Source organism: Petromyzon marinus, unplaced genomic scaffold, assembly GCF_048934315.1.
Source record: "Petromyzon marinus isolate PM22_M1 ecotype Great Lakes invasive population unplaced genomic scaffold, UKy_Petmar_22M1.pri1.0 PM_Scaffold_54, whole genome shotgun sequence".
Lineage (NCBI taxonomy): Eukaryota > Metazoa > Chordata > Hyperoartia > Petromyzontiformes > Petromyzontidae > Petromyzon > Petromyzon marinus.
In genome coordinates, this window is record NW_027423546.1 from 273,093 (window position 1) to 293,997 (window position 20,905).

At 52.3% G+C, this 20,905-nt stretch overlaps 1 protein-coding gene across 1 annotated transcript in view; it reads left to right on the top strand.

Moving 5' to 3' along the window:
* The window catches only part of POLR1A (RNA polymerase I subunit A), a 144,289-nt gene that overhangs the window by 36,057 nt on the left and 87,327 nt on the right, over nucleotides 1-20,905 (top strand). Inside the window, exons 13-16 of the mRNA XM_076064594.1 lie at nucleotides 196-398; nucleotides 4,813-5,092; nucleotides 7,356-7,547; nucleotides 14,346-14,501. Coding sequence (XP_075920709.1) covers nucleotides 196-398; nucleotides 4,813-5,092; nucleotides 7,356-7,547; nucleotides 14,346-14,501 — 831 coding nt within the window. The remainder of the gene's footprint in view (nucleotides 1-195; nucleotides 399-4,812; nucleotides 5,093-7,355; nucleotides 7,548-14,345; nucleotides 14,502-20,905) is intronic.

Consider the following 20,905-nt stretch of genomic DNA (forward strand, 5'->3'; position numbering starts at 1 on the left):
TCACTCACTCACCCACTCACCCACTCACTCACCCACCCCCCCACCAACCCCCCCCCCCCCACCCACCCCCCACCCCCCCACCAACCCCCACCCACCACCCACCCCCCCCCCCACCCACCCCCCACCACCCCCCACCAACCCCCACCCACCACCCACCCCCCCCCCACCCACCCACCCACCACCCCCCCACCACAGGTGTTTGCCCAGAAGCTGACGTACCCTGAACGTGTCACCCCGTGGAATGTCGCCACCCTCCGTCGCTGCGTCCTCAACGGCCCGTTGGTCCACCCGGGCGCCGTGTCCGTCGTTTCGGAGGACGGGGCTCGCACAGAGCTCAGCGGCAGCGACGCGGCGCAGCGGCGAGCTGTGGCTCAGAGGCTGCTGACTCCGGCAGGGGCCGGTGGTGGTGGTGGTGGTGGTGGCGGTGGTGGTGGTGGTGGTGGTGGCGGTGGTGGTGGTGGTGGTACCAACAGTGCCATGCTGAATAATTCAAGTAAAATAGTGAGTTGGTGGGTGGGTGGGTGGGTTGGTGAGTGGGTGAGTGGGTGGGTGAGTGGGTGGGTGAGTGGGTGAGTGGGTGAGTGGGTGGGTTGGTGGGTGAGTGGGTGGGTTGGTGAGTTGGTGGGTTGGTGGGTGGGTGGATGAGTGGGTGAGTTGGTGGGTTGATGGGTGGGTGAGAGAGTGGGTTGGTGGGTTGGTTGGTGAGTGGGTTGGTGAGTGGGTTGGTGAGTGAGTGAGTGGGTTGGTGGGTGGGTGGATTGGTGGGTGGGTGAGTGAGTGGGTTGGTGATTGGGTGGGTGGGTGGGTGAGTGGGTTGGTGGGTGGGTAAGTAGGTTGGTGAGTGAGTGGGTGATTTGGTGAGTGCGTTGGTGGGTGGGTGAGTGGGTGAGTGGGTGGGTGGGTTGGTGGGTGGGTTGGTGAGTGGGGTGGTGGGTGGGTTGGTGGGTTGATGGGTGGGTGAGAGAGTGGGTTGGTGGGTTGGTTGGTGAGTGGGTTGGTGAGTGAGTGAGTGGGTTGGTGGGTGGGTGGATTGGTGGGTGGGTGAGTGAGTGGGTGGGTGAGTAAGTGGGTGAGTGGGTGAGTGAGTGAGTGAGTGGGTAGTTGGGTGGGTGAGTGGGTTGGTGAGTGAGTGGGTGATTTGGTGAGTGCGTTGGTGGGTGGGTGAGTGGGTGAGTGGGTGGGTTGGTTGGTGGGTGGGTGATTGGTGGGTTGGTGGGTGGGTGGATGAGTGGGTGGGTGGTGGGTTGATGGGTGGGTGAGAGAGTGGGTTGGTGGGTTGGTTGGTGAGTGGGTTGGTGAGTGAGTGAGTGGGTTGGTGGGTGGGTGGATTGGTGGGTGGGTGAGTGAGTGGGTGGGTGAGTAAGTGGGTGAGTGGGTGAGTGAGTGAGTGAGTGGGTGGGTGAGTGGGTGGGTGAGTTGGTGGGTTGGTGGGTGGGTGGATGAGTGGTTGAGTTGGTGAGTGGGTTGGTTGGTTGGTGGGTTGGTGGGTGGGTGAGTTGGTGGGTTGGTGGGTGGGTGGATGAGTGGGTGAGTTGGTGGGTTGATGGGTGGGTGAGAGAGTGGGTTGGTGGGTTGGTTGGTGAGTGGGTTGGTGAGTGGGTTGGTGAGTGAGTGAGTGGGTTGGTGGGTGGGTGGATTGGTGGGTGGGTGAGTGAGTGGGTTGGTGATTGGGTGGGTGGGTGGGTGAGTGGGTTGGTGGGTGGGTAAGTAGGTTGGTGAGTGAGTGGGTGATTTGGTGAGTGCGTTGGTGGGTGGGTGAGTGGGTGAGTGGGTGGGTGGGTTGGTGGGTGGGTTGGTGAGTGGGTGGGTTGGTGGGTTGATGGGTGGGTGAGAGAGTGGGTTGGTGGGTTGGTTGGTGAGTGGGTTGGTGAGTGAGTGAGTGGGTTGGTGGGTGGGTGGATTGGTGGGTGGGTGAGTGAGTGGGTGGGTGAGTAAGTGGGTGAGTGGGTGAGTGAGTGAGTGAGTGGGTAGTTGGGTGGGTGAGTGGGTTGGTGAGTGAGTGGGTGATTTGGTGAGTGCGTTGGTGGGTGGGTGAGTGGGTGAGTGGGTGGGTTGGTTGGTGGGTGGGTGATTTGGTGGGTTGGTGGGTGGGTGGATGAGTGGGTGGGTTGGTGGGTTGATGGGTGGGTGAGAGAGTGGGTTGGTGGGTTGGTTGGTGAGTGGGTTGGTGAGTGAGTGAGTGGGTTGGTGGGTGGGTGGATTGGTGGGTGGGTGAGTGAGTGGGTGGGTGAGTGGGTGAGTGAGTGAGTGGGTGGGTGAGTGGGTGGGTGAGTTGGTGGGTTGGTGGGTGGGTGGATGAGTGGTTGAGTTGGTGAGTGGGTTGGTTGGTTGGTGGGTTGGTGGGTGGGTTGGTGGGTGGGTGAGTTGGTGGGTTGGTGGGTGGGTGGATGAGTGGGTGAGTTGGTGGGTTGATGGGTGGGTGAGAGAGTGGGTTGGTGGGTTGGTTGGTGAGTGGGTTGGTGAGTGGGTTGGTGAGTGAGTGAGTGGGTTGGTGGGTGGGTGGATTGGTGGGTGGGTGAGTGAGTGGGTTGGTGATTGGGTGGGTGGGTGGGTGAGTGGGTTGGTGGGTGGGTAAGTAGGTTGGTGAGTGAGTGGGTGATTTGGTGAGTGCGTTGGTGGGTGGGTGAGTGGGTGAGTGGGTGGGTGGGTGGGTGAGTGGGTTGGTTGGTTGGTGGGTGGGTGAGTGGGTTGGTGGGTTGGTGATTGGGTGGGTGGGTTGGTGGGTGGGTGAGTGGGTTGGTGGGTGGGTGAGTAGGTTGGTTGGTGGTGGGTGCGTTGGTGGGTAGGTGGGTGAGGTGAGTGAGTGGGTGGTGGGTGGGTGAGTGGGTGAGTGGGTGGGTGGGTGAATGGGTGGTGGGTGGGTGGGTGAGTGGGTGGGTGGGTGAGTGGGTCGGTGAGTGAGTGAGTGGGTGAGTGAGTGGGTGGTGGGTGGGTGGGTGGGTGAGTGGGTGAGTGGGTGGGTGAGTGAGTGGGTGGGTGAGTGGGTGGGTGGGTGAGTGAGTGGGTGGGTGGGTGAGTGGGTGGGTGAGTGGGTTGGTGGGTGAGTGGGTTGGTGGGTGGGTCAGTGGGTTGGTTGGTTGGTGGGTGGGTGGGTGAGTGAGTCAGTGGGTGGGTGAGTGGGTGGGTGGGTGAGTGAGTGAGTGGGTTGGTGGGTGAGTGGGTTGGTGGGTGGGTCAGTGGGTTGGTTGGTGGGTGGGTGAGTGAGTCAGTGGGTTGGTGGGTGGGTGAGTGAGTGGGTGGGTGGTGCTGCCCCCTCTCTCTCCCTTGTCATGTTCCACCCTTGCCACCCCAACCCTCGCCACCCCAACCCTCGACACCTTAGCCCTCTCTCCTCTCTCTCCCACCCCAACCCTCGCCACCCCAACCATTGCCACCCCAACCCTTGGCACCCCAACCCTTGCCACCCCAACCCTCGCCACCCCAACCCTCGACACCTTAACCCTCTCTCCTCTCTCTCCCACCCCAACCCTTGCCACCCCAACCCTTGCCACCCTCACCACCCCAACCCTTGCCACCCCAACCCTTGCCACCCTTGCCACCCCAACCCTTGCCACCCCAACCCTCGCCACCCCAACCCTCGACACCTTAACCCTCTCTCCCCTCTCTCCCACCTAACCCTTGCCACCCCAACCCTTGCCACCCTCACCACCCCAACCCTTGCCACCCCAAACCCTTGCCACCCTCACCACCCCAACCCTTGCCACCCCAACCCTCGCCACCCCAACCCTCGCCACCCCAACCCTCGACACCTTAAGCCTCTCTCCCCTCTCTCCCACCCCAACCCTCTCTCCCAACCCTTGCCACCCCAACCCTCTCTCCCCTCTCTCCCACCCCAACCCTCACCACCCCAACCCTTGCCACCCCAACCCTCGCCACCCCAACCCTTGCCACCCCAACCCTCGCCACCCCAACCCTTGCCACACAACCCTCTCTCCCCTCTCTCCCACCCCAACCCTTGCCACCCCAACCCTTGCCACCCACCCCCTCCCCTCGAGCAGGTCCTGCTCCTCCTGAACCGCCAGCCGACCCTCTCTCCCACCCCAACCCTCGCCACCCCAACCCTCTCTCCCATCCCAACCCTCGCCACCCCAACCCTTGCCACTCTCACCACCCCAACCCTTGCCACCCCAACCCTTGCCACCCCAACCCTTGCCACCCCAACCCTCGACACCTTAACCCTCTCTCCTCTCTCTCCCACCCCAACCCTTGCCACCCCAACCCTTGCCACCCCAACCCTTGCCACCCCAACCCTCGACACCCCAACCCTCGACACCTTAACCCTCTCTCCTCTCTCCCACCCCAACCCTTGCCACCCCAACCCTTGCCACCCCAATCCTTTCCACCCCAACCCTCTCTCCCCTCTCTCCCACCCCAACCCTCGCCACTCCAACCCTCTCTCCCACCCCAACCCTTGCCACCCCAACCCTCGACACCTTAACCCTCTCTCCTCTTTCTCCCACCCCAACCCTCTCTCCCAACCCTCGCCACCCCAACTATCTCTCCCCTCTCTCCCACCCCAACCCTCGCCACCCTCACCACCCCAACCCTTGCCACCCTCCCCTCCCAGGTCCTGCGTCACCTCCGCAACGGGGACGTGCTCCTCCTGAACCGGCAGCCACAACCCTCTCTCCCACCCCAACCCTTGCCACCCTCATCACCCCAACCCTCGCCACCCCAACCCTTGCCACCCACCCCCTCCCAGGTCCTGCGTCACCTCCGCAACGGGGACGTGCTCCTGCTGAACCGGCAGCCACAACCCTCTCTCCCACCCCAACCCTTGCCACCCTCACCACCCAAACCCTTGCCACCCCAACCCTTGCCACCCACCCCCTCCCAGGTCCTGCGTCACCTCCGCAACGGGGACGTGCTCCTGCTGAACCGGCAGCCGACGCTGCACCGACCCTCCATGCAGGCGCACGTGGCACGGGTGCTGCGGGGCGAGCGGGTCCTGCGCCTGCACTATGCCTCGTGCAAGGCCTACAACGCCGACTTCGACGGCGACGAGATGAACGCCCACTTCCCCCAGAGCGAGGTGGCACGGGCTGAGGCGCTCGGGCTCGCCGCCACTCACACGCAGTACCTGGTGCCCAAGGTGGGTGGCGAGGGTGGGTGGGTTGGTTGGGTTGGTTGGTTGGGGGTGGGGGTGGGTGGCACGGGTTAAGTGTTGAGGGTTGGTTGGGTGGCACGGGTTGGTTGGGTGGCACGGGTTGGGTGGCACGGGTTGGGTGGCACGGGTTGGGGTGGGTGTTGAGGGTTGGTTGGGTGGCACGGATTGGTTGGGTGGCACGGGTTGGTTGGGTGGCACGGGCTGGGTGGCACGGGTTGGGGTGGGTGTTGAGGGTTGGTTGGGTGGCACGGGTTGGGTGGCACGGGTTGGTTGGGTGGCACGGGTTGGGTGGCACGGGTTGAGTGGCACGGGTTGGGGTGGGTGTTGAGGGTTGCTTGGGTGGCACGGGTTGGGTGGCACGGGCTAGGGGTGGGTGTTGATGGTTGCTTGGTGGCACGGGTTGAGTGGCACGAGTTGGGTTGGGTGTTGAGGGTTGGTTTGGGGTGGCAAGGGTTGGTTGGGTGGCACGGGTTGGGTGGCACAGGTTAGTTGTTGAGGTTTGGTTGGGTGGCACGGGTTGGTTGGGTGGCACGGGTTGGGGGTGGGTGTTGAGGGTTGGGATGGGTGTTAAGGGTTGGTTGCGTGGCACGGGTTGGGGTGGGTGTTGAGGGTTGGTTGGGTGGCACGGGTTGTTTGGGTGGCACGGGTTGGGTTGGGTGTTGAGGGTTGGTTGGGTGGAATGGGTTGGGGTGGGTTGAGGGTTGGTTGGGTGGCACGGGTTGGGTGGGTGTTGAGGGTTGGTTGGGTGGCACGGGTTGGGGGTGGGTGTTGAGGGTTGGGTGGCACGGGTTGGGTGGGTGTTGAGGGTTGGGTGGCACGGGTTGGGTGGGTGGCACGGGTTGGGGGTGGGTGTTGAGGGTTGGGATGGGTGTTAAGGGTTGGTTGCGTGGCACGGGTTGGGGTGGGTGTTGAGGGTTGGTTGCGTGGCACGGGTTGGGGGTGGGTGTTGAGGGTTGGTTGCGTGGCACGGGTTGGGGTGGGTGTTGAGGGTTGGTTGGGTGGCACGGGTTGGGGTGGGTGTTGAGGGTTGGTTGGGTGGAACGGGTTGGGTGGCACGGGTTGGGGGTGGGTGTTGAGGTTTGGTTGGGTGGCACGGGTTGGGTGGCACAGGTTGGGTGTTGAGGGTTGGTTGGGTGGCACGGGTTGGGGGTGAGTGTTGAGGGTTGGTTGGGTGGAACAAGTTGGGGGTGGGTGTTGAGGGTTGGTTGGGTGGCACGGGTTAGAGGCTACCTCGAGGCTATCCGAGGCAACCCTTGCCCTGCACCCTGCCACTAACACAACTCTTGCCCTCCTCACACAACCCTTGCCCTGCCACTAACACAACCCTTGCCCTCCTCACACAACCCTTGCCCTGCTAACAACCCTTGCCCTGCTAACACAACCCTTGCCCTCCTCACACAACCCTTGCCCTGCCACTAACACAACCCTTGCCCTCCTCACACAACCCTTGCCCTGCTAACACAACCCTTGCCCTGCTGACACAACCCTTGCCCTCCTCACACAACCCTTGTCCTGCCACTAACACAACCCTTGCCCTCCTCACACAACCCTTGCCCTGCTAACACAACCCTTGCCCTCCTCGCACAACCCTTGCCCTGTGTCCTGCTCGCCACTAACACAACCCGTGCCCTCCTCGCACAACCCTTGCCCTGCTCGCCACTAACACAACCCTTGCCCTCCTCGCACAACCCTTGCCCTGTGTCCTGCTCGCCACTAACACAACCCGTGCCCTCCTCGCACAACCCTTGCCCTGCTCGCCACTAACACAACCCGTGCCCTCCTCGCACAACCCTTGCCCTGCTCGCCACTAACACAACCCGTGCCCTCCTCGCACAACCCTTGCCCCGTGCTCCCTGCTAACACAACCCGTGCCCTCCACGCACAACCCTTGCCCTGCTCGCCACTAACACAACCCGTGCCCTCCTCGCACAACCCTTGCCCTGCTCGCCACTAACACAACCCGTGCCCTCCTCGCACATCCCTTGCCCCGTGCTCCCTGCTAACACAACCCGTGCCCTCGCACAACCCTTGCCCTGCTCGCCACTAACACAACCCGTGCCCTCCTCGCACAACCCTTGCCCTGCTCGCCACTAACACAACCCGTGCCCTCCTCGCACAACCCTTGCCCCGTGCTCCCTGCTAACACAACCCGTGCCCTCCTCGCACAACCCTTGCCCTGCTCGCCACTAACACAACCCGTGCCCTCCTCGCACAACCCTTGCCCCTTGCTCCCTGCCCGCCAACGCAGGACGGCACGCCCCTGGCAGGCCTCATCCAGGACCACGTGGTTGCGGCGGCGGCCATGACGCTCCGCGGGGCCTGCTTCACTCGCGAGCAGTATCACAGGCTGACTTACCTGGGCCTGCACGGGGAGACGCACAGGCTCAGGATGTTACCGCCTGCCATACGTAGGCCTCACGTCCTGTGGACGGGCAAGCAGGTACACTACCTTCTACACTACCTGTTACACTACACACTACACTACTACACACACAGGCTGACTTACCTGGGCCTGCACGGGGAGACTCACAGGCTCAGGATGTTACCGCCTGCCATACGTAGGCCTCACGTACTGTGGACGGGCAAGCAGGTACACTACCTGTTACACTACCTGTTACACTACCTGTTACACTACTACACTACCTGTTACACTACTACACTACCTGTTACACTACACGCTACACTACTACACACACAGGCTGACTTACCTGGGCCTGCACGGGGAGACTCACAGGCTCAGGATGTTACCGCCTGCCATACGTAGGCCTCACGTACTGTGGACGGGCAAGCAGGTACACTACCTGTTACACTACCTGTTACACTACCTGTTACACTACTACACTACCTGTTACACTACCTGTTACACTACTACACACACAGGCTGACTTACCTGGGCCTGCACGGGGAGACGCACAGGCTGAGGATGTTACCGCCTGCTATACGTAGGCCTCACGTCCTGTGGACAGGCAAGCAGGTACGTGTGGGTACCTGTTACACTACCTGTTACACTACTACACTACCTGTTACACTACCTGTTACACTACTACACTACACTACTACACACACAGGCTGACTTACCTGGGCCTGCACGGGGAGACGCACAGGCTCAGGATGTTACCGCCTGCCATACGTAGGCCTCTTGTACTGTGGACGGGCAAGCAGGTACACTACCTGTTACACTACCTGTTACACTACCTGTTACACTACTACACTACCTGTTACACTACCTGTTACACTACACACTACACTACCTGTTACACTACTACACAACACACTACTACACACACAGGCTGACTTACCTGGGCCTGCACGGGGAGACGCACAGGCTGAGGATGTTACCGCCTGCTATACGTAGGCCTCGCGTCCTGTGGACAGGCAAGCAGGTACGTGTGGGTACCTGTTACACTACCTGTTACACTACTACACTACCTGTTACACTACCTGTTACACTACTACTCTACCTATTACACTACCTGTTACACTACCTGTTACACTACTACACTACACTACTACACACACAGGCTGACTTACCTGGGCCTGCACGGGGAGACGCACAGGCTGAGGATGTTACCGCCTGCCATACGTAGGCCTCTTGTACTGTGGACGGGCAAGCAGGTACACTACCTGTTACACTACCTGTTACACTACCTGTTACACTACTACACTACACACTACACTACTACACTACACGCTACACTACTACACTACCTGTTACACTACACACTACACTACCTGTTACACTACTACTACACTACACTACTACACACACAGGCTGACTTACCTGGGCCTGCACGGGGAGACGCACAGGCTCAGGATGTTACCGCCTGCTATACGTAGGCCTCACGTCCTGTGGACGGGCAAGCAGGTACACTACCTGTTACACTACCTGTTACACTACACACTACACTACCTGTTACACTACTACTACACTACACTACTACACACACAGGCTGACTTACCTGGGCCTGCACGGGGAGACTCACAGGCTCAGGATGTTACCGCCTGCCATACGTAGGCCTCACGTCCTGTGGACGGGCAAGCAGGTACACTACCTTCTACACTACCTGTTACACTACTACACTACCTGTTACACTACCTGTTACACTACTACTACACTACACTACTACACACAGGCTGACTTACCTGGGCCTGCACGGGGAGACGCACAGGCTGAGGATGTTACCGCCTGCCATACGTAGGCCTCTTGTACTGTGGACGGGCAAGCAGGTACGTGTGGGTACCTGTTACACTACCTGTTACACTACTACACTACCTGTTACACTACCTGTTACACTACTACACTACTACACACAGGCTGACTTACCTGGGCCTGCACGGGGAGACGCACAGGCTCAGGATGTTACCGCCTGCCATACGTAGGCCTCACGTCCTGTGGACGGGCAAGCAGGTACACTACCTGTTACACTACCTGTTACACTACTACACTACCTGTTACACTACTACACTACCTGTTACACTACCTGTTACACTACTACTACACTACTACACACACAGGCTGACTTACCTGGGCCTGCACGGGGAGACTCACAGGCTGAGGATGTTACCGCCTGCCATACGTAGGCCTCTTGTACTGTGGACGGGCAAGCAGGTACACTACCTGTTACACTACCTGTTACACTACCTGTTACACTACTACACTACCTGTTACACTACTACACTACCTGTTACACTACTACTACACTACACTACTACACACACAGGCTGACTTACCTGGGCCTGCACGGGGAGACGCACAGGCTCAGGATGTTACCGCCTGCCATACGTAGGCCTCGTGTACTGTGGACGGGCAAGCAGGTACACTACCTGTTACACTACCTGTTACACTACCTGTTACACTACACACTACACTACCTGTTACACTACTACTACACTACACTACTACACACACAGGCTGACTTACCTGGGCCTGCACGGGGAGACGCACAGGCTCAGGATGTTACCGCCTGCTATACGTAGGCCTCTTGTACTGTGGACGGGCAAGCAGGTACACTACCTGTTACACTACCTGTTACACTACTACACTACCTGTTACACTACACACTACACTACCTGTTACACTACTACACTACCTGTTACACTACTACACTACACACTACACTACACTACTACACACACAGGCTGACTTACCTGGGCCTGCACGGGGAGACGCACAGGCTCAGGATGTTACCGCCTGCCATACGTAGGCCTCTTGTACTGTGGACGGGCAAGCAGGTACACTACCTGTTACACTACTACACTACCTGTTACACTACCTGTTACACTACTACACTACACTACCTGTTACACTACCTGTTACACTACACGCTACACTACTACACACAGGCTGACTTACCTGGGCCTGCACGGGGAGACTCACAGGCTGAGGATGTTACCGCCTGCTATATGTAGGCCTCGCGTCCTGTGGACGGGCAAGCAGGTACACTACCTGTTACACTACACACTACACTACCTGTTACACTACCTGTTACACTACTACACTACCTGTTACACTACTACACTACTACACTACACTGCTACACTATACACTACTACACACACAGGCTCAGGATGCTACCGCCTGCCATATGTAGGCCTCGCGTCCTGTGGACGGGCAAGCAGGTACACTACCTGTTACACTACCTGTTACACTACTACACTACCTGTTACACTACCTGTTACACTACACACTACACTACCTGTTACACTACACACTACACTACCTGTTACACTACTACACTACCTGTTACACTACACACTACACTACCTGTTACACTACACACTACACTACCTGTTACACTACTACACTACCTGTTACACTACACACTACACTACCTGTTACACTACACACTACACTACCTGTTACACTACACACTACACTACCTGTTACACTACACACTACCTGTTACACTACACACTACACTACCTGTTACACGACACACTACACTACCTGTTACACTACTACACTACACTACCTGTTACACTACACACTACACTACTACACTACCTGTTACACTACTACACTACCTGTTACACTACACTACTACACTACACTACCTGTTACACTACCTATTACACTACTACACTACACACTACACTACCTGTTACACTACCTGTTACACTGCCTGTTACACTACTACACTACACTACTACACACACAGGCTCAGGATGCTACCGCCTGCCATATGTAGGCCTCGCGTCCTGTGGACGGGCAAGCAGGTACACTACCTGTTACACTACCTGTTACACTACTACACTACCTGTTACACTACACACTACACTGCCTGTTACACTACACACTACACTACCTGTTACACTACACACTACACTACTACACTACCTGTTACACTACACACTACACTACCTGTTACACTACACACTACACTACCTGTTACACTACACACTACACTACCTGTTACACTACCTGTTACACTACTACACTACCTGTTACACTACCTGTTACACTACTACACTACCTGTTACACTACACACTACACTACCTGTTACACTACCTGTTACACTACTACACTACCTGTTACACTACTACACTACCTGTTACACTACTACACTACACTACACACTACACTACTACACACACAGGCTCAGGATGCTACCGCCTGCCATATGTAGGCCTCGCGTCCTGTGGACGGGCAAGCAGGTACACTACCTGTTACACTACCTGTTACACTACTACACTACCTGTTACACTACACACTACCTGTTACACTACACACTACACTACCTGTTACACTACACACTACACTACCTGTTACACTACACACTACACTACCTGTTACACTACACACTACACTACCTGTTACACTACACACTACACTACCTGTTACACTACTACACTACCTGTTACACTACCTGTTACACTACTACACTACCTGTTACACTACTACACTACCTGTTACACTACACACTACACTACCTGTTACACTACCTGTTACACTACTACACTACCTGTTACACTACTACACTACCTGTTACACTACTACACTACTACACTACACTGCTACACTATACACTACTACACACACAGGCTCAGGATGCTACCGCCTGCCATATGTAGGCCTCGCGTCCTGTGGACGGGCAAGCAGGTACACTACCTGTTACACTACCTGTTACACTACTACACTACCTGTTACACTACACACTACCTGTTACACTACACACTACACTACCTGTTACACTACACACTACACTACCTGTTACACTACACACTACACTACTACACTACCTGTTACACTACACACTACACTACCTGTTACACTACACATTACACTACCTGTTACACTACCTGTTACACTACTACACTACCTGTTACACTACCTGTTACACTACTACACTACCTGTTACACTACTACACTACCTGTTACACTACACACTACACTACCTGTTACACTACACACCACTACCTGTTACACTACACACTACACACTACACTACCTGTTACACTACCTGTTACACTACCTGTTACACTACTACACTACACACTACACTACCTGTTACACTACACACTACACTACCTGTTACACTACTACACTACCTGTTACACTACTACACTACACTACCTGTTACACTACACACTACACTACCTGTTACACTACACACTACACTACCTGTTACACTACTACACTACACTACTACACACACTACACTACTACACACACTACACTACCTGTTACACTACTACACTACCTGTTACACTACCTGCTACACTACTACACTACCTGCTACACTACTACACTACATACTACACTACTACACTACACACTGCACTACCTGTTACACTACTACACTACACACTACAATACTACACTACTACACACACTACACTACACACTACACTACTACACCACCCACTACACCACCCACTACACTACACACTACACTACACACTACACTACACTACACACTACACTACACACTACATTATACACTACACTACACACTACACTACACCACCCACTACACTACACACTACACTACACTACACACTACACTATACACTACACCACCCACTACACTACCCACTACACTACACACACACTACACTACTACACTACCCACTACACTACACACTATACACTACACACTACACTACACTACTACACTACCCACTACACTACACACTATACACTACACACTACACTACACTACTACACCACCCACTACACTACACACTACACTACCCACTACACTACACACTACACGCTACACTACCCACTACACTACCCGCTAGTGGGTAGTGTAGCGGGTGGTGTAGTGAACTCACTCACCCTGTACTCACCCTTCCCAGCTGATGTCCACCCCGGTGGTCAACTCACTCACCCTGTACTCACCCCTCTAGCTGGTGTCCACCCTGCTGGTCAACTCACTCACCCCCTGTACTCACCCACAGCTGGTGTCCACCCTGCTGGTCAACTCACTCACCCTGTACTCACCCCTCTAGCTGGTGTCCACCCTGCTGGTCAACTCACTCACCCTGTACTCACCCCTCTAGCTGATGTCCACCCTGGTGGTGAACTCACTCACCCTGTACTCACCCCTCTCAGCTGGTGTCCACCCTGGTGGTGAACTCACTCACCCTGTACTCACCCCTCCTAGCTGGTGTCCACCCTGCTGGTCAACTCACTCACCCCCTGTACTCACCCCTCTCAGCTGGTGTCCACCCTGGTGGTGAACTCACTCACCCCCTGTACTCACCCATCCCAGCTGGTGTCCACCCTGTTGGTGAACTCTCACCCCCACCTGGTGTCCACCCTGGTGGTGAACTCACTCACCCCCTGTACTCACCCTTCACAGCTGGTGTCCACCCTGGTGGTGAACTCACTCACCCCCTGTACTCACCCATCCCAGCTGGTGTCCACCCTGGTGGTGAACTCTCACCCCCACCTGGTGTCCACCCTGGTGGTGAACTCACTCACCCCTTCTCAGCTGGTGTCCACCCTGCTGGTCAACTCACTCACCCTGTACTCACCCCTCTCAGCTGGTGTCCACCCTGCTGGTCAACTCACTCACCCTGTACTCACCCCTCCCAGCTGGTGTCCACCCTGGTGGTGAACTCTCACCCCCAGCTGGTGTCCACCCTGGTGGTGAACTCACTCCCCCTGTACTCACCCCTCTCAGCTGGTGTCCACCCTGCTGGTCAACTCACTCACCCCCTGTACTCACCCTCTAGCTGGTGTCCACCCTGGTGGTGAACTCACTCACCCCCTGTACTCACCCTTCACAGCTGGTGTCCACCCTGCTGGTCAACTCACTGCCGCTGGGCGCTCCTCCGCTGAACCTGAATGGATCGGCCAAGGTGGGTGGCAGGGCCTGGCTTCGCCTCCCTGCCCGGAAGGTCAAGTCGCCTGGGTTCAACCCCGCGCTCATGTGTGAATCACAGGTAGCTGTACGCACACACCTGTACACACCTGTACACACACACACAGTGACACACACACAGTGACACACACACACACACAGTGACACACACACACACAGTGACACACACACACACAGTGTACACACATACCTGGGTTCAACCCCGCACTCATGTGTGAATCACAGGTAGCTGTACGCACACACCTGTACACACCTGTACACACACACAGTGACACACACACAGTGACACACACACACACAGTGACACACACACACACAGTGACACACACACACCTGTACACACACACCTGGGTTCAACCCCGCACTCATGTGTGAATCACAGGTAGCTGTACGCACACACACACCTGTACACACCTGTACACACACACCTGTACACACACACAGTGTACACACATACCTGGGTTCAACCCCGCACTCATGTGTGAATCACAGGTAGCTGTACACACACACAGACACACACAGTGACACACACACACACACACAGTGACACACACACACACAGTGTACACACACACACAGTGACACACACACACACAGTGACACACACACACAGTGTACACACACAGTGACACACACACACAGTGACACACACACACAGTGTACACACACACACACAGTGACACACACACAGTGACACACACACAGTGTACACACACACAGTGACACACACACAGTGACACACACACACACACACGGTGACACACACACAGTGTACACACACACCTGGGTTCAACCCCACACTCATGTGTGAATCACAGGTAGCTGTACGCGCACACACAGACACGCACACACCTGTATGTACACACAGTGTACACACACACACCTGTACACACACACAGTGACACACACACACAGTGACACACACACACAGTGACACACACACACAGTGACACACACACCTATACGCACCTGTACACACACCTGTACACACAGACACGCACGCACGCACACCTGTACGCACACACACCTATACACACACACCTATACACACCTGTACACGCACACACCTGTACACACACACAGTGTACACACACACACAGTGTACACACACACAGAGTGACACACACACAGTGTACACACACACAGTAACACACACACAGTAACACACACACAGTGACACACACACAGTGTACACGCACACACAGTGACACACACACAGTGACACACACACACATAGTGACACACAGACACACGTTTACACACACACACCTTTACATACACCTATACACACCTGTACACACACAGTGACACACCTGTATACACACCTGTACACACACGGTGTACAGAGAATGGCTCTGACTCCTGGCCACGTAGTTTTTCCCAGGCCCGCTCACCATCATGAAGGTCCTTAATGATCGTGAGCAGAGGGTCAGGGACTCTAAAAGCACGAAGAACGACCCAGAGCCCAGGCCTACTGATGGTATCATAGGCCTTGACCAGGTCAATAAAGCAGAGATGTAGGTCTTGCTGGAATTCCCTACACCTCTGCTGTAGCAGACGGACAGAAAATATGGCATCTGTGTAGGACCGCCCTTTCCTGAAACCGCATTGGGGCTCCGCAAGCCTCTCCTCAGCGTGCCTGGCAAGGCGATGTTGAATAATCCTTGCCAGGACCTTTCCTGGCACACTGAGGAGTGAGATGCCCCTGTAGTTGTTACGAACCTCCGAGCGAAGGCTGCGGTAAGCCTCCTCGTTCTCTGACGTGGGATTCTGTAGCCGATGACAGTGGGCCTGTCACTTTTTCTCAACCATCCTGAACACCTCCTCTGTCAGGCAGGGTCTCTGCGGAGGTCTGGACCGCGTACCCAAAGCAGCCATTGCAGCTGCATGAGTCACAGTCCTAAACCTCGCCCATTTACCCTCGACATCAGGAGGAGTCGGGGACGATGCCAACCCCAGCCGCAAGTGATGATGAAATTCTCGCTTGCAACTTTAATCAGCTAGCTGAGACCAGGCCACCTTAGGTTGGAATGGGGTCCTGGGTGTACACCCACCACCGGAGTGGAAGAATGGCAGGCGCATCTTACAGATGACTAGTCGATGGTCAGAGGGCAGATCAGCTCCACGGTAGGTCCTGGTGTCAAGGACATGGGCTCGCATCCGCTGGTCCGTCACTATGTAGTCCAGCAGATGTTCTTGCTTGGACCCGGCGTGCATCCGTGATGTTGTGTAGATGCGCCAATGCCGGTGTGTGTACACACAGTGACACGCACACACTGTACACACACACAGTGTACACACACACTCACTGTACACACACACGCACCTGTATCTAACTCTAACTATCTCTGTGTATATCTCTGTGACTATCTCTGTATCTATCTAACTCTGTATCTATCTAACTAACTCTGTAACTATCTATCTCTGTGACTATCTCTGTATCTATCTCTGTGACTATCTCTGTGACTATCTCTGTATCTAGCTAACTAACTAACTCTGTGACTATCTCTGTGACTATCTCTGACTATCTCTGTAACTATCTAACTATCTGTGTGTATATCTCTGTATCTCTCTGTGATTCTGTGACTATCTTTGTGTATATCTCTGTGTATATCTCTGTGACTATCTCTGTATCTAACTAACTAACTCTGTGACTATCTCTGTGACTATCTCTGTTACTATCTCTGTGTATCTCTCTGTGACTATCTCTAGGTGATTATCTGTGGTGGTGAGCTACTCTGCGGCCTGCTGGACAAGGCTTTAACTAACTCTGTATCTATCTAACTATCTCTGTATCTATCTAACTATCTAACTAACTCTGTATCTATCTAACTAACTCTATCTATCTAACTCTGTATCTATCTAACTAACTCTGTATCTATCTAACTAACTCTCTATCTATCTATCTCTGTATCTATCTAACTATCTAACTAACTCTGTATCTATCTAACTATCTCTGTATCTATCTAACTATCTAACTAACTCTCTATCTATCTAACTAACTCTGTATCTATCTAACTAACTCTGTATCTATCTAACTAACTCTGTAACTATCTAACTAACTCTGTATCTATCTAACTAACTCTGTATCTATCAAACTATCTCTGTGACTATCTCTTTGTATCTCTCTGACTATCTCTAGGTGATTATCCATGGCAGTGAGCTCCTCTGCGGCCTGCTGGACAAGGCTTTCTCTAACAAACTCTGTATCTATCTAACTAACTCTGTATCTATCTAACTACCTCTGTATCTATCTAACTATCTAACTATCTCCATGACTATCTCTGACTATCTCCGTGACTATCTCTGTGACTATCTCTGTGTATCTCTGTGGCTATCTCTGTGACTATCTCTGTGACTATCTCTGTATCTAACTAACTCTGTATCTATCTAACTAACTCTGTATCTATCTAACTCTGTATCTATCTAACTCTGTATCTATCTAACTATCTCTGTATCTATCTAACTATCTCTGTATCTATCTAACTAACTCTGTATCTATCTCTGTATCTATCTAACTAACTCTGTATCTATCTAACTATCTCTGTATCTATCTAACTAACTCTGTATCTATCTAACTATCTCTGTGACTATCTCTAGGTGATTATCCGTGGCAGTGAGCTCCTCTGCGGCCTGCTGGACAAGGCTTTCTCTAACTAACTCTGTATCTATCTAACTACCTCTGTATCTATCTAACCATCTAACTATCTCTGTGACTATCTCTGTGACTATCTCTGTGACTATCTCTGTATCTATCTATCTAACTATCTCCGTGACTATCTCTGTGACTATCTCTGTGTATCTCTGTGACTATCTCTGTGACTATCTCTAGGTGATTATCCGTGGCGGTGAGCTCCTCCTCGGCCTGCTGGACAAGGCTTTCGCTAACTCTGTATCTATTTAACTATCTCTGTATCTATCTAACTAACTCTGTATCTATATAACTAACTCTGTATCTATCTAACTATCTGTGTGACTATCTCTAGGTGATTATCCGTGGCGGTGAGCTCCTCTACGGCCTGCTGGACAAGGCTTTCTCTAACTAACTCTGTATCTAACTAACTAACTAACTCTGTATCTATCTAACTAACTCTGTATCTATCTAACTAACTATGTATCTATCTAACTATCTCTGTGACTATCTCTAGGTGATTATCCGTGGCGGTGAGCTCCTCTGCGGCCTACTGGACAAGGCTTTCTCTAACTAACTCTGTATTTATCTAACTAACTCTGTATCTATCTAACTAACTCTGTATCTATCTAACTAACTCTGTATCTATCTAACTAACTCTGTATCTATCTAACTAACTAACTAACTCTGTAACTAACTAACTCTGTATCTATCTAACTAACTCTGTATCTATCTAACTAACTCTGTATCTATCTAACTAACTCTGTATCTATCTATCTAACTCTGTATCTATCTAACTAACTCTGTATCTATCTAACTAACTAACTCTGTAACTAACTAACTCTGTATATATCTAACTAACTCTGTATCTAACTATCTGTGTGACTATCTCTGGGTGATTATCCGTGGCGGTGAGCTGCTCTGCGGCCTGCTGGACAAGGCTTTCTCTAACTTACTCTGTATCTATCTAACTATCTCTGTATCTATCTAACTATCTAACTAACTCTGTATCTATCTAACTATCTCTGTATCTATCTAACTAACTAACTCTGTATCTATCTAACTAACTCTGTATCTATCTAACTAACTCTGTATCTATCTAACTAACTCTGTATCTATCTAACTATCTGTGTGACTATCTCTAAGTGATTATCCGTGGCGGTGAACTACTCTGCGGCCTGCTGGACTAGGCTTTCTCTAACTAACTCTGTATTTATCTAACTAACTCTGTATCTATCTAACTATCTAACTAACTCTGTATCTATCCAACTATCTCTGTATCTATCTATCTAACTAACTCTGTATGTATCCAACTAACTCTGTATCTATCTAACTATCTGTGTGACTATCTCTAGGTGATTATCCGTGGTGGTGAGCTGCTGTGCGGCCTGCTGGACAAGGCTTCCTCTCACTAACTCTGTATCTATCTAGCTAACTCTGTATGTATCTAACTAACTCTGTATCTATCTAACTAACTCTGTATCTATCTAACTAACTCTGTATCTATCTAACTAACTCTGTATGTATCTAACTAACTCTGTATCTATCTAACTAACTCTGTATGTATCTAACTAACTCTGTATCTATCTAACTAACTCTGTATCTATCTAACTAACTCTGTATCTATCTAACTAACTAACTCTGTAACTAACTAACTCTGTATCTATCTAACTAACTCTGTATCTATCTAACCAACTCTGTATCTATCTAACTAACTCTGTATCTATCTATCTAACTCTGTATCTATCTAACTAACTCTGTATCTATCTAACTAACTAACTCTGTAACTAACTAACTCTGTATCTATCTAACTAACTCTGTATCTAACTATCTGTGTGACTATCTCTGGGTGATTATCCGTGGCGGTGAGCTGCTCTGCGGCCTGCTGGACAAGGCTTTCTCTAACTTACTCTGTATCTATCTAACTATCTCTGTATCTATCTAACTATCTAACTAACTCTGTATCTATCTAACTATCTCTGTAGCTATCTAACTAACTAACTAACTCTGTATCTATCTAACTAACTCTGTATCTATCTAACTAACTCTGTATCTATCTAACTATCTGTGTGACTATCTCTAAGTGATTATCCGTGGCGGTGAGCTACTCTGCGGCCTGCTGGACTAGGCTTTCTCTAACTAACTCTGTATTTATCTAACTAACTCTGTATCTATCTAACTATCTAACTAACTCTGTATCTATCCAACTATCTCTGTATCTATCTATCTATCTAACTAACTCTGTATGTATCTAACTAACTCTGTATCTATCTAACTATCTGTGTGGCTATCTCTAGGTGATTATCCGTGGTGGTGAGCTGCTGTGCGGCCTGCTGGACAAGGCTTCCTCTCACTAACTCTGTATCTATCTAGCTAACTCTGTATGTATCTAACTAACTCTGTATCTATCTAACTAACTCTGTATCTATCTAACTAACTCTGTATCTATCTAACTAACTCTGTATGTATCTAACTAACTCTGTATCTATCTAACTAACTCTGTATGTATCTAACTAACTCTGTATCTATCTAACTAACTGTATCTATCTAACTAACTCTGTATCTATCTAACTAACTCTGTATCTATCTAACTAACTCTGTATCTATCTAACTAACTCTGTATCTATCTAACTAACTAACTAACTCTGTAACCAACTAACTCTGTATCTATCTAACTAACTCTGTATCTATATAACTAACTCTATCTAACTAACTCTGTATCTATCTAACTCACTCTGTATCTATCTAACTAACTCTGTATCTATCTAACTATCTCTGTATCTATCTAACTAACTCTGTATCTATCTAACTATCTGTGTGACTATCTCTAGGTG